Below are 24,767 nucleotides of genomic sequence, written 5' to 3' on the forward strand. Positions count from 1 at the left end.
TCTGGCCTGCTGCTGACACTCAAGTATGCTACGTGCCTAATGTGTCTGAGCCCTGAAAGGCACATGTGATGGAAGTTACCTTCACACCTCCACATTATGAGGGCAGCTGAGGCAAATGCGTGTGGACATTACATAAGAGCACATTGGATTGAAACACTGTGGATTTTAAATAATGTGCACCTCTATTCCAGAGATGTGCTCTGAAATGAGGGATTATTTTTCCAATTAATGTTTTATTTCAGTTAAGATTTCCACCTGTGTGTGTATTAGAGCTCTCTTTTGTATCAAATTAATTCCTTATAAAAATCATTGCAATTCACTCATTCACTCAAAATTAATTTCTTTGATTTATTTAATAAAGGAAATTAACTCTCGCACTGCATGTTACCTATATGTATACATTTATATATATTTTTTATATTTGATTTTAATGATACGGAAATTACATATAGTTGTCATGATAAATATAAAACATAATAAATAACATGTACATATACATAGAATTGTCTATATATTATATATGTACATAGTCTCATCTATCTACAACATTAGTTCGTTTTTTTCCTGATTTCCAAAGACTATGAAAAAATATTAATCCTGGTTTATTGTTGATGCATTGTCTGGCATACACAACACTATAATTTAATGGTGTTATTTCCATCCATTGGCCCACATTCATGGCCTACTTGGAATCGCCTACTCATAGCATGTATCCATACATTTTTGGCAAGTTTACAAGTATGGCAAACACTCATTGGAGCATTTCACAGCTGATTGGTTGTTCCATACCAGCTCTTCTTCTAGCCGTCACAACAAACTTTTTTTCAATCAACTCACTGAATTCCCCTCCCGTTCTTCTCAAAGGGCCATTTTCATGACACAAATGCCCTTTTGTCTACCACGCTGTGCTTTCAGGAAGCGTCTATCCTACTTTCAGGGGGGGAAACTCAATAAAATTCTTTAAAGGGTTGATGTTTGCAATGGACTTGTACTTGGTTAAGGCCAATTATCACAATTATTTTCATGATAATAATCTTATTACAAAACGAATAGGATAACAAAAACATCACTGTTGTAGTATTTTAAATAGGTTTCAAAGAAGTCAAATAAATGTTGTCTGTAAAAACTGAGATTTTATGTGCGCCATTAAGCATCGGTTAAAGCTCTTACATAATTTAGTCGTCTTGGAATGGCAGGATGTTATAATTTAGATTGTCTATCATTAAGCTTAATGTGTTTCCTTAGCTTTCACGGATCGACAACAGTATTTCACTTTGAGAAAAATTCAAGATAGAATCTTTGAGTGTGGACATGGAAGTTGTCAAAACAATTGTTAATGACCACAAAGTCACAGACAGATAAAATAATATTGACAAGATCCTCTTACTTATAGTATCTTATTTTATACACAATTTAAATTGTGGCTTTTCAAACCTAATCACCTCATTACATATTTAAATCGATGTTCACCTATTTAGACAAGTATATATATGTATATTTTATGTACATATATGTATAGTGAGGAAAGCAACAAATTGTGTTAACACTTAATAAGTAATGGTAAATAGGTAATAGACAAGAGCAAAACAATGATTTGGTCAAATAAGAGCATTCAAGGAATGCAAAAATCGTTTTCTCTGTTGGCTCACATAATCTTGTAGTTGGATTACAGGGGAACAATGACTCTCTTTATTTCATTTAAACGGACACCGGCATGTTCTTTGGCTACCTCGGAGGACATCAACCATAAAAGCTGCTCTCTTATACTGTAATCTTTCTATCAAAATCCCTGAAAAACACAAGAACCGGCAAACCAGTGCGGCTCCCAGAAAGACTGTTTTAGAGGGATTTAAAAGTAGTATGCATGGTATCAGTATGTCTTTGTTAATTGATAACATGGCCTCCCACATCGACTAATTTTGGCCTCTTATGCAACAGTGCTTCTGTTGCCCACATTTGGTAAAAGTTCACTGCCTCCGTGATTTGTTTTGAACCCAATCAGCTGTGACAAAGGGGCTTTTTTTATACGTTTGTTATGCATGGAAATTCCATTGGCATACTAGACTAAGACGCTCAAATGCTCCAAAAGAGCCAAATAATCTTTATACGAGAGAGTAGACAGGAAATGACATTACAAATGTGCAAAAAGTTGAACCATGTCTATTTTCAATGTAATGTTAAAATATGGATGCAATGTCATAATTTCATGGCGACACATTGTTGTTGAAACATAATATGGGATGTCTTTCCAAGCTATGCTGCAGCAAACCTAATGTTACATCATAAAATATATAATAATGTACCTAAAGATCTCTAGTGTTGACAGAAACATGAATGTCTTGCTCCCCTCTCATCTTTCCCAAAAAAAGTGATAACCACAAACTATCTTTGTGTAGTATATTTTCCAATCTATTACTGTCAGTGTCCTTCCTCTTGTGCAATCATGGCATCAGTCACAATGTGTGTAATTACAGTGGCTGGAAGGGTAACATGGTGGTCATCGCTATTAACTTTCCAATCCCTGTTTTCACAGTTAGTTGAGTGTTCAATAGGTTTTTTTTTCACTGTCCAATGCATACTTGAATCCCTTTAATAATGCATACATCCATGAATGAATTGAAAGTGAAGCAGTGTCAACTTTAACATGTGTGAATGTGTTTAATCAAAGCATTTCTATATTACAAATCCCTCCCTTTTTTTATAATCCAAGGTCAAATGTGCTTTTGCACAAAACTTGAAGTGGGATCAAAAGCCCTGGTCACCACCAAAGGAGAACAAAAAATTCCAAAAGACTGCTTTAATAGATAAAAATTCATATTATTATTGGAGCCAGATTTAAAATTATTTTATAAACTCAAGCAGTTGAGCGTAGTTTTTATTGCTGATTCTATCAGGTCTATCTAACGACAAATATCAATGTTTCATTTAGTATATTTCTTATTTCATATCTTCCCTGCAGCCATCAATTCTTTTCAAACCCATAGCATTTCCTATAACTGAAATATGAAGAGTTTATTAAACAGTTTTGTCTTGCTTGTGGATGTCCATTTGGATATGAGATCAAGATTTAACATTCCATCCTTTGATGTCGGTGCGAGTTTACCCCCAAGAACATTATATAGAGAGGAAGGGAAAACAAGCATGCTATAATTATGGGAGAACTCATTTCTCCTGACTTCCTGTTATTCTGAACACATTGCAAATAGGCTGATGGCACGGTATCAGGCACATTAAGAATGTTTCCTCTCACTGGGTGCTTGCCATTTTTATATGCTTGAGAAACAGCCCCAGACACTCAATGCTAGATTAGAAAGAATGAATAAAGGCAAGAGGAATTAGAAGCAAATGACAGCGGGGAATACACAGTGAAAAGAAATTGGTACTCTGCTAGTCTGGACTGCAACTGATTGGTGTCTACTTTTTGAGCTGGGCCTTATAAATTTACCACAACGTTTGAGCATGCGGGTGTTCCAATGCTTTGAATCGGCCTTGTCGGGATGTGACTGAATGAAATAAGAAGCCAGTTCAAGTCTGGTTCATGAAAAGAGCAGGTTGGGAAGAACCCCTCCAAACAATGGAAGCCAAAATTTCATTTTCTGCAGCTGGAAAATTGTAATTGACCACCGAACTAGAAAATGACACATCTCACATAAAGTACAAGTGAAAAGTCAAAGGAAAGATATATCCAAATATTATATTTAACTCTGAAATTGATATGTTTGTACGTAACATTTCCCTAGGATCTGTGGTTCCCCAATGTTCCCTGGAGCGATGAGCAAAGCAGTGGTGGCACGCAAGCTGTAATTTTAATGCAAACATGGCTATAAAAGTGGGCTTATCCACCATTATTAGTGGTGAAAATTTGAAAGACTACAGAAGCCGCAGTTCTGGATGAATATCATATTAAATCAATGCAGTAGGAATTGTATTTGTCAAATTTGATCAGAGACGGCGAGACAGTTTGGGGGTAGTGGCTAATAATCCTACAACATTGTTAAAGTCTAAGGGAGAATGACTCAAAAGAAATAGGAGAAAAATAGCAACTACAACAATTCAGCCAAAACGTGTCCATGAAAACATGGTTGTGAGGAGCAATTACAGGTATTTTTTATGAAACTGTTTTAATGTGCAGTTTTGATAGTTGTATTTGATTTTCAAGCTTTAAAACTGTCTCCCGGTGTCCTGCGATTGGCTGTCCACCAATTAATGGTGTCTCCCTGCATATAGTTGGCTGGGATAGACTTCAGCACCCTCTGCAACCTTTGTGAGTGTAAGCAGTACGGAAAATGAATGAATGAATCTTTCTCATTACCGACTTTAGTGTAAATTGGTTAAAATAGCATGGCATCAATGAGCAATGTCACTTTTGTACAAAGGCTGCACAGTGTATCCTCATTGGTGGATATCAGACAAGCATACATTTATGCTTCACCAGCTAGAAAATACAACCTCAAAATATTAATTCAAGTAAAAGCGTCATTCCCATTAGAGAATTTTGTCATTTTAAAGACTGACACTTTTAAATGGCCCATAGCTATTCTTCTGCAGTGATGCTCATCGTTTGTCTCTGGTCTAACATCCCATAATGGAAACAATATGACAACAAACTACGGACTAGACTGCAAACCCAGACGCAGCATTTAAATAAAATAGGTGCAAAGCTGTTTTTTATTTCAAATCCTGCACAATTAACCGGGCAAAGCATGGTTCCCCGTGGATCTAAATTTTCAGTCACAAGGGCATGCAACGTGAGGACTGTGCTTGTGTGGGCAGAGTACTTGGAACATGCCTTTACAAAAGAAGCAGGAAATGAACATTTCGAACCAGTCAAAACAAGGCAAATATTTATTCACGGATACAGAAAATATTTGGACAAAATGAAGTACTTCAAGAATAACACTGGTTTGAAATAATTGTTTCTACCAAATTTCTAAAAACAGAAAGAGCCCCAATTATAAGAAAGGATAAAACAATAACTAAGAAAATCATTAATGAATAAAAACAACCTTTGCTCAAGGCTTCCAAAGATACCAATGATTATGTTTGTGTATCCATGCATGAATGAATACAGTTATTTAAAATATGTTTATCCATATAAGGCATTTGAGAACATAGTATTAAGATTTGGAATGCTGAGTTTAAAAAAAATGGCCATATTTTGAAATGGGAAAACAGTACAATTTAATTATAAATAGTACCAGGCCTATTTAAATAATGTTACCATAGATACAAATGAAAAAAAATGGGCAAACCAACACACATTGCCACAAAATAAGAATTTTCATGGAGAAAAAGGTACTGTAGTTCTACTGTCTACACCACTAGAGACTAAAACAATTCTTACAACAAGATGCTTCTTCTCCTGTTGCTATGCCAACATGGTCTCATAACAAGAGGCTTTACTTGCCCTCTGCTTCTGTTTCCTTCGTGGAATTACTGCTACAAAGTGCTAAAGGAGCTTGTGAGAGAACCAAAGAGTCCTGCTATGACTGCATGTGAGACAGCTTTGGGAATTATTCTCCTTCCTTATGGATAGCCAACACTTTCAAAGACAGACTTTGAAATAAGCCCATGGCATTCATTGCCAGGGTTTATTTCATAACAAAATGTGGACTCATATCCAAGGGAAAGTATATTGGCTCAGTCTGACCCAACAAAATTGGATGTGGGTTTAGTACACAGGTGTTTAACTCAAAAACAAGGGTCAGTTTAGTACTATTGATGTCCCAATCTGATACTCCAAATTGTACATCTGGCAGTCAACTTCGTGGATGAAAAAAAACAACTAAAATATTAAACTCATATTTGCATGCTTACAAATGACTCAGTAATATTGAACGTAAGTAATTTTGAGAATTTCATCCTTATTGGTGAAAGGAACTGCCTTAAATTGCATCCAAATGTATACATAAACATGTAAAATACAGTTCTGCGCACGATAAATGGGGGCCATGCTGTAAATATTTTGTGAAAATAAAATGCATTTCATAAAAAAATGTTTGATGTCCTGAAGATAATGTTAAGTTTATGCAAAATGCCAATAATGGTAAGCAGAACTGTATTAAAAAAATCATTAACTGTGTGATAAAGTTATATAAAACCAAGGTCTATATTACGATAATAACCATGTCTTTTCCCTAGCCTGAGGATCAACAAGCATTCTTTAGCCATGACCGTGACAGTCAATAAAGCTCCCAGGGGCCAAACTTTGCAGCAGACCCAAACAAACGATCGTGTTTCCTAATGTCGGAAATCCCTCATTTAACAAGGCAACTCCATGATGGGGGCTTTATCACACGTGTATCAAAACAGCCAAAGCACCTGCACAAGGTTGATTTTTTTTCTAATTCTGTCCATCTAGTAATGTGAACACATGGTTTATATTCAAATGAGCGAGTTCACGACATCACTGCACGGACAGGCCTTTTCCAGCATCATAGTTTCTCCTTGAGAAAGAAGATTGCGGTTTGTTTATTTTGACATCTCCACGGAAAAACATGAAAACGATGCAGATTAAAAAGGAGCGCAAATAGCGCACCGAGACAACATTTCAAGCTCTGCTCTTTCCAAATACGTCATCTTGCTCTAAGGTCAGGGACACTCAATGCTTTTCAGATATTTACTCAAGTCAATTCAGTCCAAGTTTTTGATTAAATCTTGTTTTTTTTTTTTATCCCCTTAACCACGTTAAAAGAACGGAAAGGAAAGTAAGAAGATACAAATATATGCCAAAGGAAAACACTGTATAAAGGTTGAGTGGAAAATGGTAAAAAATTCTAAAGTATTTGTTGTTAAAACATTAGAATTCTTGACAAGATGCCACAAAAAATGTACACCTTTGGCTCTGAAGGGGATGTTATCTACGGTGTGCTTTGATACAGATTGTGGATCAAGGTAAAATACTCCTCTGCTTTTGTGTCGTAAATCTTGTTTATATCCACACAAAAAAACACGACCCCTGTGACTCCCGCTTAAAAGATGCGTGGCAATAAAGCGCTTATCACACGATTCTATTCACAGTTCCCGCGACACTACACTCCCCGCCAAGAGACCATGAAAAAGGATTATTTTAGAGTTTATTTTCAGGAGATGAGATGAAATTGACTGAGCCTTCTTAAGGGTTCTGTTTGTCTGATGTTTGTGTCAAATGAAATATGTCGTTTCCTCAGTGGGGTTGTTGAGCTTTCACAGAAAGGTGATAGCACTAATCTTATCAGGAATGATTAAAAATGCACTAAAAAGAATGTGACCTATTATTCTTTCAAGAAAAATGAATGGATGTAAAAGAAAGTAAATGATGAATAACACAAAAGGCAAAGAAAGATGAAGAAACGTGCAAAAAAATGATGAAATTATTAAAAAAAAATAACACCACCGTGCCGATTTTTTGATTGGGAAACTATATCATGACCTTTTTGTAAATCCCCTGATTTCCAGTCAAACCACATGAAATTTTCATCAATTACCATGGGAAGCATCCAACAGAAATTGCCCTCATGGTTTGTCTCTTTTGGGTAGCATGGTGCCACATGTGGTTCCGACTTCTGCCAAGTAGGCAGACATTGCAGGCTTGAACCCTGACTCACAATCAATTGAGCATGTTTTTCATGTCGCTATCAACAAACATTTGTAAAATTAATACCATCTTTAAAATAAAAATAATCCAAAGACATCAATGAAGCCATGTAGCTGCTTTTCGGCAATTTTTCGTACTGAGTCTCCTTCTAAATCTAAATGATTAGGATTGCTTAATTAATTTCTCAATTGCATAAACGTGGAAAACTCAACCCAGAAAGTACAAGCTAGCCATGCTTTATTATGACATCGTGCAGTATTACTTCGAGCAATGAGGTTACTCCACAGGAGACTTGGTAAAAATAAATCAACTCACCTGATATCCTCCCAGTGGCCCATATATGCTTAAGCAGAAAGGATGATTGACAAGAGGATTTGGGCCTGAAACACAGTGATGTAGTTTTCCAGTCAATATAAAATTGTATGCCAAAAAACACTGTGGTAAACACAAACTAATTTATGCAAACAGAACATCTCCTGGATAGGACCTTTGAGGATAAGTACCATATTTTACAGACTATAAATCAAATATATTTGTTGGCTAGGCTTGTGACTTATATAGATGTTTTTCCCCACGCTGACACCCACAAGAAAGATGATCTTGGCAGGCTCTCCACAGACTGTAGTAGATTTATTAGGACTATAGTTGCATTAAATTGATTTTGAAGGTTTAACTATACCACATAATGTATCTCTATCTTTGAGCACAGTATGGTTGTTTGATTGGGGTTTTTAATAAGTTTAACCAAAGGTTTTATAATCCTTGACACAATACAATGGCGATTGTGTTCATATCAACATTGAAGTCCTTAGTTTGTGGTTATAACCTTGAAACAGGTCCCTATGTTATCCTCAAGTGTCCTGCATCGCACTGTTGCACAGCAACTCCATCAACACTACCATTAAGGCGACCCTGGTTTCTATCTATCAACTGGGACTCAAGTGGGAGATAGACTGGGAGACATTTATCATTCTGTTGATTACGTGTTTTTAAATAACCATTTTTTGTTGTTGTTTCTAGAATAAACAATAGTCAGAGACTGACTTTGTCAAGCAACCACAATGACAGAACATTGAAAGCATGAATGTTTAAAAAATCTAGTTATTATCAGAACCGAAAGCAAACAATTTCATTTCTTGAATTTGTGTTTTCTAAAGACAGGACAACCATATAATCCCACAAATTGAAAGTTATGAATAAACACTTATGACATTAAGATGATTTTAGTCAACAAGAATTCTTCAAAAAGACATCACCAACAAGGAATGTCCTCAACATATTTCCTATCAGTCTTTTGGCAAGATATGAGACTATGCGACCTCTACAATGAGTGACTAATGAGAGATAATCTGATATTTCTTGTGTCCTCCAGCTGACGAACATGTCAAAATGTATCAAACTAAAATTATTCCCGTAAAGAAAGACAGAATAAAAGCCAGAAAACAATGTTGTACTTTTTCAATTATAATGAAGACATTTGCCCCCATTAGTAATAGGCACAGATATTAGTATTAAAAAGTTTTCTGTATAAAATAAAGACTGCTAAGCGGAGCAGAGTCAATGGTGATGACATACCATGACTGCAAGGTCACAAATTTCAGACAATGAGCCCCTCCTTATAGCAAATGGTTGGAGGCACTATTGAAGCATCAGTTACTCGCTCATGCACTAAATAGTTGATGAAAGGTCCTCTCACACCCAACCTCCTAACCTGGAACCCATGAAAGGGTCAATGAAGCGTTTCTTAGACGTGCTATTAGTGTGACAGAATAATACTAAGGTCATCAGAAATGGCTTTTCTCAGAAAAAGACAGATTGATACCTAAAATATTAATCAGTCTAGTAAGTATTGCAGGATAGGCTAGTTAAACCTGATGGTTGGCAATAGCAGTAAGCGTGATTCTGCTTTTGCCAATTTGAACAAGATATAAGGAAAGAGGCTCCCTGGATATTTATGTATGCTGCAGAGGTATGCTGGGAATGTGTAGGTAGCAGGTGACCTTTTCTATATCTCCAAATAAGGTCAGCTGACAACTGTTTATGGCAGTTTGAGCCTAGGTCAGCGTTTGTGTTGGTTTATCCAGGCAATGTGTGCAGAGCTGTAAAAGGGATTGCTGCTGTTTGAAATTCCCAATAAATTATGTTCATAGTGAACAAAAAATAATGTTTTTTCTAAGTGCCAAACATATGTCTGTGTTTATAATTTATCGGGTCCATGATGGTTCCCTTTATTTGCAAGTGCAATGACGCATTTTGTGTTTTTTGGTCATTTATGTTAGTACCCTTAGTTTAACCTAGAGAGCTGATTCAAATGTGTATTTTTTCCATTTTACTGTAGCCATGCTTAAAGTTTTTAAACTTGATTGCCATTTGATGCAAAGCCAGTGACAATAAGGCATTGCTTTTAATGTTCCTTTGGCAAATGTTCTAATAAAGTCATGTCATCTTTGGTACTTGCAATGATGCATGGATTTCCACCAGTATATAGAGAATTTAACTGCTAATAAAATATAACACATTGACTTTATATGATAGCATTATGAAGAAAAAAATATTACTTCATAAGAAATCACTTCAGATCAATGTGATCAATTGACTTTTTCCCTATAAATTTTAATGGTGAATCACAAGTAATTATTTAGTTTTAGTCTGATTCAGGAAATGGGCAGTCTGTAAATGGAAAATCAAAATAGGTAAAATAAAATGGAATCAGAAATCTGGCTCTAGGCAGCCATTACTTAAGATAGTTTGGTTGACCATCATGTCTATTTCCTCCTCTTTCTCATGCGCTCTGGAATGTAAATGACATTGTTCATGAAAGCCCATAAAAAGAAGCTGGCAACCTAATAATAGGTTGATGATAGCCCAAGAATACATTCCAAGGGATATTTTGGAAGTTGCAGTTACTGCACTATTTGCATTTAAAAAGTAATTTTAGTTTCTTTTTCCATCATCACTTCTTTAAATGAATTACTACAATTCGGTACTGTATCATACTTATCAGCAAGCATCTTACTTACCATAATGGTGTTATTCTTGGAGAGGACACCTGCTAAAATTGATTAATTTCAGCAAACAATTATAAACTTATTGTTGCCTGTAGATTCTGAGTTAACCAGTAGAATGATCTGGTTAGGTCATGGTGCATTTTGTACTTGTTGCATTCATTTTTTTAAAAATAGGGTTCACATTCAGTCCCGATTAAACAAGAGACATGCAGGCACCAACAAAAGTTACCTGACTCTAACCCCATTGAGGTCTCTGGGTGGACCTTTTAGCCCTCCCCAACTTCTTCACCTTCATCCTTGCCAAGGTTTAGATTGCCTCAGGCTACTGTGCAGATGTCGACTCTTAGTGTTCAGAAATAGAACTGCATCATTCTGATGGCTTTCAACTGAACTAAAACCTGTTGGGCATCATTTTTTTTATGGATCACTCTTATATCAATTTCTGGCAAAGAAAAAAACATTCACATAAGGAATCTATAGGACAAATTAAATATAGTATTTAGTTTTGAAAGTATAGTTGAACTGCCATTGGGTTATACTGGGTTATAGACATTATAATAGTAAATTAAAAGAAACAGTTATATTTTGAGGGAGAATAACTATTACTCTCTCTCTTTTTCTTTCTCTCCCTCCCTCACCCTCCTTCTCTCTCTCCTCTCTCCCTCCCTACAACCTCCTTCTTTCTCTCTCCCCCCTATGGATGATAAACTCGACCCTTTTCTCCCAACCTCTGATTGGACGAGGCCACTTGTTGGGAATGGCATTAAACTATTTAAATAGAACTTTGTCACCCCTCAGTTTATAAGGGACTTTTTATTGCAACTGATCCCATCCAGGACGTTAAATGTATACATATTGATGGAAAAAGGAACTTTTGTCTTATTTTTAAAAAGGCAAATCAATTCCTAAGGATTATTCCTGGATTTGTATATTTTGCTGTATTTTTCTCATTTACTTTTGATTGACTACTTTTGTGAACAGGTAAGTTTAATAATGTTTTTTTAAACTATAAATGTAGTCATTGCTAAGCATTCTAAGTGAAATTAATTCATTTTTCTCTTCAAGGCAGTAAAGTTTACTACCATGAAGCTGACGGGTATATTTTTGTTATTGATGCTTTGGACCTGTGAGGGGGCCAGAATTGCAGGTGATCCAACTTGAACCCGCAGTTTTCGGTATTTTCTCTTTAAAAAAACAAAAGAAAAAAAAAGAATGAGTTCCATTTGTGATTCAACCCTACAGAAAGCGGCGAGGATAACAGCGTATATGACTTATTCGACCTGATCCAAGTGCCCAAGAAAAGTCACGGCGTAAACCAGGTGAAAGGAGATGACCCTTACAGCCCCGCCTACAAGATCCTCAACCCAGACCTGATCCCCCCGGTCCCCGAGCGTGCCCTCCGGGACTTGATCGACTCCATCCATGCTGAGAGGGGCTTCCTCTTGCTGCTCAACTTCAAGCAAGCCAAGCGCACCAGGGGTGGTCTTCTGACCGTGGAGAAAAAGGACGGTTCCGGCCCAGTGTTTGAGATCATCTCCAATGGAAAAGCCAACACTCTGGACATTGTTTTCTCCACTGAGAAGAAGCAGCACTTGGTCTCCATTGAAGATGCCGATCTGGCCACGGGATCTTGGAAGAATATCACGCTGTTCGTGCAGGAGGACCGGGCCCAGTTGTATGCTGGATGCGAGGAAGTCAACAACGCCGAGTTGGACGCGCCGATCCAGAGCATCCTGACTCAGGAGATGTCGGGCAATGCACAGCTCCGAATTGGCAAAGGAGCCGTCAAGGACAGGTTCATGGTAAGTGCGCCCCTTTAACTCCAAGATATTATGGTGACTATTACTTATTCAACATATTGACTACTTATTTATTCATCACGTCTTTATTGATTATTATTTTTATTGATTATTTCCGTTTGTTGCCGTTTCTGGTAGACTTCCCTTCTTATTTATTTTGTTGACTAATGATGTGACTACTTATTTGTTGATTATTTATTCATTTGGAGATTTCCTATATGTCTTACATGGTCACAAAAAGCTTTGAATTCCAAAAACATCTCAACTACAAATGAGGAAATTTTCTCCTGTGTTAATACAAACTTGCATTGAAAAGCAGACAAGTGATAATAGATAGATGCAACACTTTGTTATAATGACATCTTATGCAATAAACTGCAGAGTATGTATACTAAATAAACATCTATCGGAAGGCAGTCATGCGACATTTTAATGAAAAAAATGCATGTCTTTACAGGGTGTCCTTCAGAACGTGCGCTTTGTTTTTGGAACAAGTTTGGATGCAATCCTTCGCAACAAAGGCTGTCAGAAATGTAAGTAATTCATCAAGTATGTTTACCTTCCCCCTCCTTCTGTTTTATGGCTGTTTATATGCAATATTTGACTGCATAAAAACTATTCCCCAGGGTGGCATTTACTGTGGAGTGGGTTAGGGGTCTGAATATCACACACTTGTGTACTTACTGGATTTTATGTAATGTGTTTATGTTTCATCTCTAGCACCAGATACAACAATCATGGAGAATCTTAACGGTTCCTCAGCTATCAGGACAGAGTACACGGGTCATAAAACTAAAGGTGAACCATCCTCAGTACATATGTAGTTGACATTCCTTCTTTTTGCTCTATATGATTACACAAACCTAGAAATGAACATTGAAAACCTTTTTTTTTTTTGCAATGGTGAAGATCTACAGATGGTCTGTGGCTTCTCCTGCGAGGACCTTGTGAGCATGTTCAAGGAGCTCAGAGGTCTCGGTGTGGTGGTCAAAGAACTATCCATTGAGCTCCGAAAGCTGGTGAGCAAATTACACTTTGGCCTGTGTGTATATGTTTTTGAGTGTAACAGTACTTTTTGTTGCTCAAGCAATAATCAGCTATGTAAACCTCACACATGCCTTCTCCCTGCAGACAAACGAAAACAAGCTGATTAAGACTCGTATCGGGATCCACGGTGGCGTTTGCATCCACAATGGAATCGTACACAAGAACCGAGACGAGTGGACTGTTGATGACTGCACCGAGTGCACTTGTCAGGTGTGTCTCACTCTCAGACTTGATCTCGCGCCTTACCATTATCTTTGGACTGGTTTCTGCATGCACAAATCCAGATGGACACATAATGAACACTCGCAAATACAGCAGGTACACAAACAATTACCACAATTTAACTTGTGCTGTCAGTAATGATAAGGTGCACATGTTTGGTCGTGATAAGATGTCTGGCTTCAAGAGGTCAAGTTTAAGTGCTGCATTACGTGTAATTTAAAACACTTTGTGCTTAGTAAGCAGGCAGGCAGTAGGAACAGTCATTCAAATGATAAGGTAATCCTTGCTTTGCACTTTTAGGCTGTCTGGTATTGCATGTCAAGGTTACAGCCATTCCTTCTAGGTCATCCGTCTGAAACGGGCTTCCTCTTACAAGGGTTTTGGTAATATTCATTCGTTTTGCTGACACAGCTGATAAATTGATGCCAGCAGGGGTCTGCATTTTCAGACAAACATCTGGACTTTTCTTTATCACGCCAGGCTTGGTGAACTTTTTTGAATGGAAATGGTTGAAATTCATCCAAGTTATGTAACAAACCATCTTGACTGGAGATGGTTCAGTCAACTTCCGGTTTGGTTACTGCCCCGCTTACTTTTAAACATTATACTAACAAATGTTTTATTGCAGAACTCTGCAACAGTGTGCCGCAAGATCTCTTGTCCACTGATTCCCTGCGCCAATGCAACTGTACCTGATGGAGAGTGTTGCCCACGCTGTGGAACACGTAAGCATTTTACTTCATTTAACATTTTATTTGAATCGACTTTGTTATTAGAAAGTTGACTAAGTTTTACCACTTAAAAAGCATACAGCTTTAAATCAAATTGAAGGATTTAATATACACAGTACATATCTGAAGTCACAGCTCAGACTTCAACCAAAGTTAAAACCATTCTAAAGTTAATTTTTTTTTAAAAAATTAAGTTGACATGACTGTTTATCTTCGGACAGATTATTTCCTATATATTTTTTTTGTTTGACATTAGAAGCTTTACAGTACACTACAATTCCAGCCCTGCAAATGTGCCATACAGTTCTATAAATGTTGTGTACGCCAGAACGTGGAAGGAGCATTCATAGAGACACTGGTCCAGTCATTCCCTAAAAGGGATTTGGTGTAATTTCCCGTATAAAAGCCACAAATATTTCCTACATGTTAAGGTTTCTGTTTAAGAGAAAGTATGTTAATTTTAGAGATGACTTAACTGCATTTATGTTGGAATAAATAAAGGGCTACTTATGTGTTGGAAACATTGCTGCTTTGTTTTCAAAAGGCAAATTTGAATTCTTTAAACTGAGATGCCTGCAATTTGCCAAATTGGTCAAAGTGGGATAGAAAATTGTTTGACTCTGGTAATCCACAAAAAGCCAAGTGACATTTTAGTCATACCTGTACAGGCTTGGCTGCAACCCTTCACTAAAACCAAAATAAACAGCTGAGCTCACATTCATATGGACATTAGCCACTTGTTTAAGTCATTGCAAACTGTCAATCCTTTGCAAAAAAAAAAAAAAATCCTCTTTTAGGAAAACAAATGTTAATGGAATAGAACTCTGTATCATTAGGATAGGAGGCAAAATTATCCACCTCTGCCCATCCACAAGAGAAGACCCCAGGTCATTTAGGTTGGAGGGTGTTTGTGTGTGTAGTGGGGGGAGTGCTGCATTTCTCTAATAGCTCTTTCATTGTGTCTCCTTCCCATATTCTTGCCATCTCCCTCCTCCTCAGCGAGTGACTATGCAGAGGACGGCTGGTCGCCGTGGTCTGAATGGACCCATTGTTCCGTGTCATGTGGGCGTGGCATCCAGCAGCGTGGACGCTCTTGCGACCGCATCAATAACAACTGCGAGGGCACCTCTGTGCAGACCCGGGATTGTTATCTCCAAGAGTGCGACAAGCGCTGTATGTTCCCCCTAGTGAACCACTTTGATTGTCTTACCCAAAACAGTAATCAATTTCATCATAGGTGCCACTTTAGTGCATTCTTTTTTAAAAATATATATTTTTTTGAATAATTCAGTCAAGCAGGATGGCAGCTGGAGCCATTGGTCACCCTGGTCTTCATGTTCGGTTACCTGTGGAGCCGGTGTCATCACCCGAATCCGTCTTTGCAATTCCCCAACCCCCCAACTTGGAGGCAAAGACTGTGTGGGAGAGGGTCGGCAGACGGAAAAATGTCAAAAGTCTCCATGCCCCAGTAAGTTTTGGGTCCACTCGATTGCACTTGTGGGCCCTTAAGCCTATTTATAAAACAACAATAGCTATAATCATGTTTTTTTTCCCCAGTCAATGGAAACTGGGGACCCTGGTCACCGTGGGATACATGCACTGTTACATGTGGAGGCGGTGTTCATACTCGTAAACGTATGTGCAATGATCCTGCACCAAAATATAATGGTAAAGAGTGTGTTGGTGATGGCAAAGAAACACAGGTGTGCAACAACAAAACATGTCCTATTGGTAAGGAATATTTGGAAATACTTGATACCTTAAATGATGATCGAGACCTTGAACAATGGTCACTGTTTTCAGATGGCTGCCAATCAAATCCCTGTTTCGCCGGAGCCAAGTGTACTAGTTTTCCTGATGGTTCCTGGAAGTGTGGCAAATGCCCTGTTGGTTACACTGGCAATGGTATTAAGTGCAAAGATCTGGATGAGGTAAAAATGCCAATAAATAGCTCTCACCTAACTGCAATTCAATGCGAATCACATGATGGATGATTAATATTCTACTTCCTCTTATAGTGCAAAGAGGTCCCAGATGCTTGCTTTGAATTTAATGGTGTACACCGCTGTGAGAACACAAATCCTGGCTACAACTGCCTTCCTTGCCCACCTCGTTTTTCAGGACCTCAACCATTTGGTAAAGGTGTGGAACAGGCTGCTGCTACTAAACAGGTGCATACACAAAACCTCAAACCTGCCTTTTCAGAGGACACAAAAATGATTTTAGTCTTTTTTTTTAGGTGTGCTCACCTCGAAATCCTTGCCTGGATGGAAGCCATAACTGCAATAAGCACGCACGTTGCAACTACCTCGGGCCTTTCTCGGAACCCTTGTTCCGATGTGAGTGTAAACCAGGATATGCCGGTAATGGACATATCTGTGGAGAAGACACTGATCTGGATGGTTGGCCCAATGCTGACTTGGTTTGTGTAGAAAATGCCACCTACCACTGCAAAAAGGTTGGTATAATAAAGTTGCAACAGCATATTTAAAATAGTTTTGAAATAGATTGATGGTCTTTTCTATTAACCCAGGATAACTGCCCTAACCTCCCCAACTCTGGGCAAGAAGATTATGATCAGGACGGCATTGGAGATGCTTGTGACATTGATGATGACAATGATGGAATCCCAGATGACAGAGTAAGTCCCATGAGAATGTGCATGTGGAAATGACTGAGACTTTTAAGTTCTTCATTCAAGCAATACCCAACTAGTTGGATGAGTGAGCGGGGCTTGGCAGGGGGAAAGCAAATGTTTTCCCTGGCCAAAACCTCAAATTCTATCACCGAGGTTCAAGTCTGAAGGGATTCAACTGTGCAGAAATTCCAACGCTAGAAGTGGGATTTGACCTAAAAATAAAGCACCTTTTCATTCCATGAATCTCCTTCTTTCTAAATAGATCCACTCAGTCAGTCTGAAGACAGTTGACGAGGACATGCACCTGAAAACACACCCTTAACTTTCCTCTCCATATCACCCAAACAGGACAACTGTCCATTTATCTTCAACCCCAGGCAGTACGACTATGATCGCGATGACGTGGGCGATCGCTGTGACAACTGTCCTTATAATAGCAACCCCGATCAAACAGACACAGACAACAATGGAGAGGGAGATGCCTGCGCTGTGGACATAGACGGAGATGGTAAGTCCTTTACTCTTTAGGATAACTATTCATAACAAGACTTATTTTTCCAAAATAATGCTTTGTGTACATTTTCCAGGAATACTAAATGAAAAGGATAACTGCCCCTATGTGTACAATGTGGACCAGAAAGACAGCGATTTGGATGGGGTGGGAGACATGTGTGATAACTGCCCTTTGGAACATAATCCAGATCAGGTGTGTGAACACTCCACCCTTCTAATTTCCTTGCGGCTCATTCAGTAGCCACGATACGCATTCATGTTTTAGTCTTTTTCCATAGCTCAGCATGTCATTCTTCAAGCTTGTGTTTGGTTGAGAGAAAGATAGACAGTGACTCAGTCATTTACTCAAGTGTCAGTCTGAGTTTTAGATGCTGGGAGAAATCCCACGTAGAGCTTGCAGGCATAGTTGAATAGGCTTGGTTTGGGGATCAGGGTCTTTACAATGGGCCATTGACATTAGATGTGGAAAAAGGAGGCCCTCAGCTTAATTTCACTGAAGAATGGGCTTCAGCACTGGACAGCTCAATGCACCTGTGCCATGCTACACTGGAAAAGAGGAATGCAATGTCCAAGTTTGCTTGAAATGTGTCATTTTTTTAACCTAAAAGTCAAGTCCAGACATGTATGATAGTGCTGAAAGAAGTAAAACACTGCATTATCCCTAGAATCCATTTCAGTTTGTAATCCAATGCCCTTTCTTTCAAATTTGGCAGCAGATTCTTAATTTCTCGCTATTGCTATTACAGGTGGATTCAGATGATGACCGTGTAGGAGACAAATGTGACAGCAATCAGGATATTGATGAAGATGGACACCAGAATAACTTGGACAACTGCCCGTACATCCCTAATGCAAATCAGGCTGATCACGACAAGGACGGGAAAGGAGATGCATGTGACCACGATGACGACAATGACGGCATCCCAGATGACAAAGACAATTGCAGACTCGCACATAATCCGGACCAAATTGACTCTGATGGTAAGGACAATAGAATATTGAATTTTTTTGCATTCATCAACAAAATTCCAATTGTTTTTTGACAGGTGATGGTCGTGGAGATGCATGCAAAGATGACTTTGACCAAGATAATGTACCTGACATTTATGATGTGTGTCCCGAGAACTTTGACATTAGCGAGACAGACTTCCGAAAATTCCAAATGGTTCCTCTAGACCCGAAAGGAACTTCTCAGATTGATCCAAATTGGGTAGTCCGTCACCAGGGTAAAGAACTGGTTCAAACTGTCAACTGTGACCCTGGCATTGCTGTTGGTAAGTAAGAAAATACTAATATTAAAAAACTAGTCAAGGATATACAGTACAATGTTAGATCCTTCTCTCTCTCTCTCTTTCTTAGGATACCATGAGTTCAATTCCGTTGACTTTAGTGGGACCTTCTTCATCAACACCGAGAGGGATGATGACTATGCCGGCTTTGTGTTTGGATATCAGTCAAGTTCCAGGTTCTATGTGGTGATGTGGAAGCAGATCACTCAGACTTACTGGTCTAACAAACCCACAAAAGCCCAAGGCTACTCTGGTTTGTCAATCAAAGTGGTAAATTCCACAACTGGCCCGGGAGAACACCTCAGGAATGCATTGTGGCATACCGGGAATACTGCAGGACAGGTGCAGTGTAAACCTAATCCATGACCATCTATATAACTCCCCTATAGTGGGTTTACTATTATGATATTGACATTTTTCCTTTTATGGTTACCTTTTCATGCTTTAGGTCCGCACTCTTTGGCATGATCCCAAGAATGTTGGATGGAAAGATTACACTGCATACAGATGGCATCTAATCCACAGACCAAGAACAGGCCTTATCAGGTGGAGAAAAGAAACATTAACATTCATTTTTTCATGTTGAGTAAATTTGAGCATTGCTCACCAATGTTTGTTTGGCTTAGAGTTGTGATGTACGAAGGAAAGAAGATCATGGCAGATTCTGGTAGCATCTATGACAAAACATATGCAGGAGGCAGGTTAGGTCTTTTTGTCTTCTCCCAGGAAATGGTTTACTTCTCAGACCTCAAGTATGAGTGCAGAGGTAAGAATTCATGTCGGTAAAAACTATTGAACATTTCTAGAACTATCATATGTAACCAACAATTATTTTCTTTGTTTTTTTTTCCCCTCACAGATGTATAAATGCACAAAACTGGCAGTTCTGAGGAATGCACCTTTTAGTAGTATGAACATTTTTTTATTCTCTTTCAAAAGTCCAGGGACCGATTTCAACGCTTTCTTATGCAGTGCGTACACCCGTAGAGGCTGAAGGGTGGTGTGGGCGGCCTTGGGTAATGTGAAGCTGGTTTGGGCTGAGCACCAAACGGCTGAGTGCCGGCTGAGGATCAGAGAATCCCTTCTCCTCCACCCTTCCACAAGGGCGGGGAAAACTGGGCGAGAAAAAGGAAAATATTCCCTCCCTCCTCCTCGCCTTTGCCTGTAGGACACCAGCACCTTTCTGTCCCAGCTCTCCTTGCTTTCTTACTCTCTGAAAGACTTCATTCATCTCTGTGCGGGCAGGGCTCCCCATAGACAACTATGCACTTCCAAACGTTTTACATCCTCTTCTTAGCTTTGTCTCTTCAGCCTGTGTGCCTTTTTGAGATCACCTTCCACATTATATTACGCTCTAGGTAGATATTCCAAAGAAAAAGACTGAGTAAATATTCCATTTACGTTACCAGGTTGCACATTTTGAAAGATATATTTCTTAAGGACTCAAAGGATGATGGCAGCAATAACATTATAGGAATCTTCATTATTGAGGATGTATGACTGAAGTAAATTTACAAATCGAAATAAGGCGATGTTTTGTGTTCAAAAGGAGAAACTCTATTCAGAAGTCATTATAGTTCATTATGCAAAATGTATTGATTTTAGTGCAGAATTTGTAAAGAATTCTCAGGTAAAAATTAGCGCTTTTTAAAATCACCATAAACTACATTCCCTCTACCACACGGCACCCAAGGCTTATTATATTCATCTTTTGAGTTTTGAATTAGGTATTATGTAAATACATGTAATTTATTGAGTCTTGCCTACAATGTAGGCAGCAAAGAAATTTGGATACTTTGAAAAAGTATAAGTATAATCTGAGTTTTAAAAAATGATAACAAATTGAGGAGTCATCAGGTTTTAGAAACTGGATGTGTTTCCCTCATTAATTTCCCTACTTGCGACTCTATTTTGTTTTATTTCTGAGAACAGAACTTCATGGCACTTGTGTCCTTTTGGAAAAAAATGTTAAACGAAATAAATGATGTGCAAATATTACCTCATTACCGTCGATCAACAAAAACACATGCATTTAGTTTTCCATTGAAAGTACTAAAGTATTAGTGGAGCATGTGTTGTATAGATTAAAATACAACCAGTTTTGAAAACTACCACAGTGAGAATATGGGAGACTTTTTTTTGCTTTATCGTGTGTGTGTGTGTCCAATGCTGTTTTTAGCAGATAAATTATTTTTCCATTTTGTTTTTAGCAGTTTGTGAGAAGTCAATTTGAGTGACTGTGTGTGTAGATAAATGCTATTTAAATAATTTATCAGGATTTGTTGCCATACTAAAAGGCACGTCTCCATCTGTATAAACGGTTTGCACACTAATGTGAGGATGTTGTGTATTCTTTATCAATTTTTACTTTTGAAGAGGCCGGGGGGGGGGGGGGGGGGGGGATTTTGTGTAACAATATTATCATTATTTTTGTACAATTAGGTTTCCTTATCCGTATCAGGTTCTTTAGTTGTACAAATGCTAAAATGCTGTTCTTATTTTTAGTGATTTGTAACATATTTCAAGATAATAAATAGTTCAAAGTCTCATGATTGTGTGTGCTTTTTTGGGTGAGTGGCTAAAATGCAAGGCGATATTTTCACAGGTTTTACTATGGAGTGTATAGAACAAGTCAGAAATATGTCAAGGACTGAGAAACTTGATTAGACTATGGTTCAGATTTAACTCCCTTTTTTTAAACTAGTACTCACAATTCTATTACAAAAGTCCTTTTGAGTACTTTCCGAATTCAAAGTGAGGATTTTATATTTTTGTACACTGCTATTGTCTGGAAATGAGTCCATAGTATACAAGTATAGTATAGAATCCAAGTCACTCGGGATCTAAAAAAACATCTGGACTACTTCACTGAGACCTGGCTAGTGTTTGCTTTTAATTTGTAGTTATTTATGAAGTCACTATATTAAGTCATTTTGTAAGACCCAAAGAAAGTGGCACTATCGGGTCATTCTGGCCTAAAAGAGGTGATGATGGCTACATGAGGAATGTGACAAGCACTTCTGTTCTTTAACTTGAGCTACCAGGTGACCTGGTTAGACAAACTGATCTTGTGATTGATATCTGCTCCAAGGTCAAATTACTGTTAGTTCACTGTCACGGCCGATGTCAAAGAAAAGTCAAATACTTGTAGTACACTAATTTATCCTGGTTATCTTCCATCACTGCATTATATTGCTTTTGGCTCACCATAACTCTGACAATGGTGAAGTAAGTTAAAACTACACAAACTTTATTTCTCACTTATCATATCACTCCATTTATTCTGAGAACAAAAAGTACGGCCCAATCCAACAGAGCCGGAGTGGGTCAGTTTTTGTCTTTTAATGACCTTAAATTTTACTCTAATTCAGCCTTTGCGGATGTAAACAATTATAAAGTGGCAACACTAAGGCCAGACTTCTTAATAGCTGCAATAGTTCCCACACAGGTGTCTACAAACTACTGTGTGTTTACTTTTGCACGATTTAAGGCTTCGTGGGTAGATGAAAGAGCAAGTTCTCGAACTTTACTGCTTCGGCTAAACCTTTAAGGTCAAACAATCGGTTGCAGAAGCCTTTTTTTACTAGGAAATACTGAACATTTTTAAATAGTTAGTTTTTGTACCCCTTCTTTATGGATATCAACAAGTCTCAGATTTAGTTTACTAGAATACTGTAAAATTGCCACATATAAGTCATATAGTCAACATATAACTCCACACAATAAACCAAACTTGCAAACCACTGATGTGAATTTAACTCTGACTCTAAACTCAGTCCAGAATGAACAAAAACGTTCCTGCATTGAATTTTTTGAACAGCAGCAGCAGCAAACCTTTGGTCCACACACCCACACACTCTTTAAATAATGAAAGAACAAAACTGCAAGAGACCCACCCAATTACCGCTAAAGTTCTTTGATATTCCTATTAAAAAAAATAACACCTTTTTTCCTCAGTAATAAGGATATGAACTATCGGCCTTGAAGTGTTGGGACAAAGTGCCGATGAGTTGAACAGGAGATGTACAACGGTCTTATTTAGATCCTGTAATTCTCAAAGGAAGCGGATGGACTGTGCAGCCACTGAACTGACCTCAAACCTCAAAACTTGGTTTTATGAAAGGCCTCCCTGCCAGTTCCCTTCATCCGTCACCTGACACTTGTGCACCGAAGCTTGTGTATTCGCGTGAATTTGTGTGCACGCAGTGTTGTGTTAAAAGGAGGACCCCCCACCAAATACCACCACCTTTGCACATTAAGGGAAGGGGCTGCACGAGACCACCTGAACATACAGAATCCGAGACTAGAAAAATATATACCTGATAAAAATAAATCTGTAATGTATTTTTTCCTTACCTGGCTTTATGTATGGTAAAGCATGCGTCAACACCAAAACTGATGATCATGCATTGAAATTCCTAAGACTGGAAATAGCCATAGGCATCAAATTGTTTACCTCCAGCTATTCAGATTGAGCCGTCTGAGCTTCCAGATTTACACACAGCTGGGTCTCTTGTTGAAAGAGGTTTAAGGGCTGAAGAAGCCATATGTAAATGAGATCTAAAAACTGAGCCAGATATTTCGTAATACTGCAGTTTTAGGATTATATTGTGCATTTGTCTGCAGCGATAGTCATGTTGATCACAGAGCAGGAGTCTTAAAAATGTCTTGTTTTGTGTAATTTGTTAAGTGTAATATTGTTTGTTGAAAATCAATTTATAACACTTTAGTTGGAATTTAAAAAAAGATCAAAATAAATAAAAAAATAATGTGTATATATGTACATATATCTCTATATATATAATTCAAAAAATAATTTGCATGCAATCCATATGTGCTTTCTCTATATTGCTGCTTTTGTATTCCCATTGTTGTTATTAATGAAGCAATTACAGTTCTTCTTTAACGTGTGGGGACCCCTATGCCATAAGGAGTAGCAAACCAGACACAATCAAAGTGCTTTTAACTCAACTGGAAGCAGATGAGAGATGACTTAAAGACTGGAGGAAGAAGAAAAGGCTTTTCATTTCCTGCTGTGAGGACACCTCGCTTCTGTTCTGCATCCTCTGCTGATCCAGCAACCCCGCAAATCCATCTGCCCTTGGCTTGTCTTGGGATACATCAGCCCTGACTCAGCCAAGAAATTCTCTTTTCACTATATGCATCTGTAGTGGTTATGTCATCACGGAATCACTTATTCAAGTCAACTGGAACATGTTTTAATTAAAGCCATCTTTTCATGAGTAGTGACATAAACAAGGGTGCCTTGAATTACAAGTGCACCAAATATGAGTTTTTAAGGTGAAATCTTACAATTGAATTCTGAGATCCTATATTTTTAATGGAAACCATTTTGTCTGTATTACATGAGAGTTGAGGGCCCATTTCTACAATATTTGTTCATGAATGAGCTATTGAAAAACAGAAAACAGTTAACATGCCTAAATTGTGATTTTGACAAGGAATGAGGCTGCCAAGCAAGAGGAAGTCCTCATGTGTTGTCTACCACTCACTTGGCAACCCCCTCACTTTCCACACAGGGGTGCGAAATATTAGCAATAGCTATGCCAGACACAATTTCACACTTCTACTAAATTTCACCAAAGGCTGCATGTTGCATGTGACTGGAGACCAAGATGTATATACTCACCTGTGTTGTACAGTATTATTTTATGTCTGATACAAGTGGTGCTATATTTAACTTAAAATTTGTTACCGAGGTAGAAAAGGGTTAATTTAATTCTGCATTTACATGAAAATATGTTTGTTCCAACGAAAAAAAAAAGATGAAGATCTAGCCTGAGCCTTACTGGAGTGACTAATGTGGGTATTATATTCCGTGACAGCCAGGTTTCCATTCCCAAGTGCCAACGTCTTCCATAGTTTTGTGCCATGCAAGATTCAGCATGCAAGAATGTAGAAGAAGGTAAAAAAAAGTTCCCTG

At 38.1% G+C, this 24,767-nt stretch overlaps 2 protein-coding genes and 1 long non-coding RNA gene across 3 annotated transcripts in view; 1 reads left to right on the forward strand and 2 right to left on the reverse strand.

Moving 5' to 3' along the window:
* The window catches only part of katnbl1 (katanin p80 subunit B-like 1), a 36,306-nt gene extending 25,516 nt beyond the window's left edge, over window positions 1-10,790 (reverse strand). Inside the window, exons 1-2 of the mRNA XM_077709972.1 lie at window positions 10,597-10,790; window positions 7,892-7,956 (exon numbers count right to left, since the gene is read on the reverse strand). The gene's annotated coding sequence lies outside the window, so the exon portion shown is untranslated. The remainder of the gene's footprint in view (window positions 1-7,891; window positions 7,957-10,596) is intronic.
* Window positions 10,791-11,406: 616 nt separating this feature from the next.
* Window positions 11,407-20,354, forward strand: thbs1b (thrombospondin 1b). Its single transcript, XM_077744908.1, has 23 exons — window positions 11,407-11,565; window positions 11,650-11,731; window positions 11,827-12,386; window positions 12,841-12,916; window positions 13,104-13,181; window positions 13,293-13,402; window positions 13,515-13,640; window positions 14,281-14,377; window positions 15,383-15,556; window positions 15,675-15,851; window positions 15,941-16,114; window positions 16,187-16,314; window positions 16,402-16,554; window positions 16,623-16,841; window positions 16,917-17,024; window positions 17,370-17,529; window positions 17,609-17,727; window positions 18,281-18,515; window positions 18,581-18,808; window positions 18,894-19,165; window positions 19,272-19,369; window positions 19,450-19,589; window positions 19,683-20,354. The coding sequence occupies exons 2-23, from the start codon at window positions 11,668-11,670 to the stop codon at window positions 19,688-19,690; spliced, it is 3,504 nt and encodes a 1,167-aa protein (XP_077601034.1). The 5' UTR covers window positions 11,407-11,565; window positions 11,650-11,667; the 3' UTR covers window positions 19,691-20,354.
* LOC144215778 (uncharacterized) lies at window positions 12,745-23,251 on the reverse strand. The gene is made up of 5 exons (XR_013330501.1): window positions 23,180-23,251; window positions 19,431-19,497; window positions 19,257-19,361; window positions 16,143-16,247; window positions 12,745-13,508 (listed from the first exon to the last, which is right to left on the reverse strand). It is a non-coding gene; the product is annotated as an uncharacterized LOC144215778 (long non-coding RNA).
* Window positions 23,252-24,767: the final 1,516 nt, after the last annotated feature.

The sequence above is a fragment of the Stigmatopora nigra genome, chromosome 2 (genome assembly GCF_051989575.1).
Source record: "Stigmatopora nigra isolate UIUO_SnigA chromosome 2, RoL_Snig_1.1, whole genome shotgun sequence".
Lineage (NCBI taxonomy): Eukaryota > Metazoa > Chordata > Actinopteri > Syngnathiformes > Syngnathidae > Stigmatopora > Stigmatopora nigra.

Bases quoted from the DNA above. Each gene is read 5' to 3' on its own strand.
- thbs1b (XM_077744908.1), top strand. From the start codon at position 11,668: ATGAAGCTGACGGGTATATTTTTGTTATTGATGCTTTGGACCTGTGAG. The intron at 13,641-14,280 runs GTGTGTCTCACT...GTTTTATTGCAG, and splicing joins GCACCGAGTGCACTTGTCAG to AACTCTGCAACAGTGTGCCG. The intron at 15,852-15,940 runs GTAAGTTTTGGG...TTTTTTCCCCAG, and splicing joins TCAAAAGTCTCCATGCCCCA to TCAATGGAAACTGGGGACCC.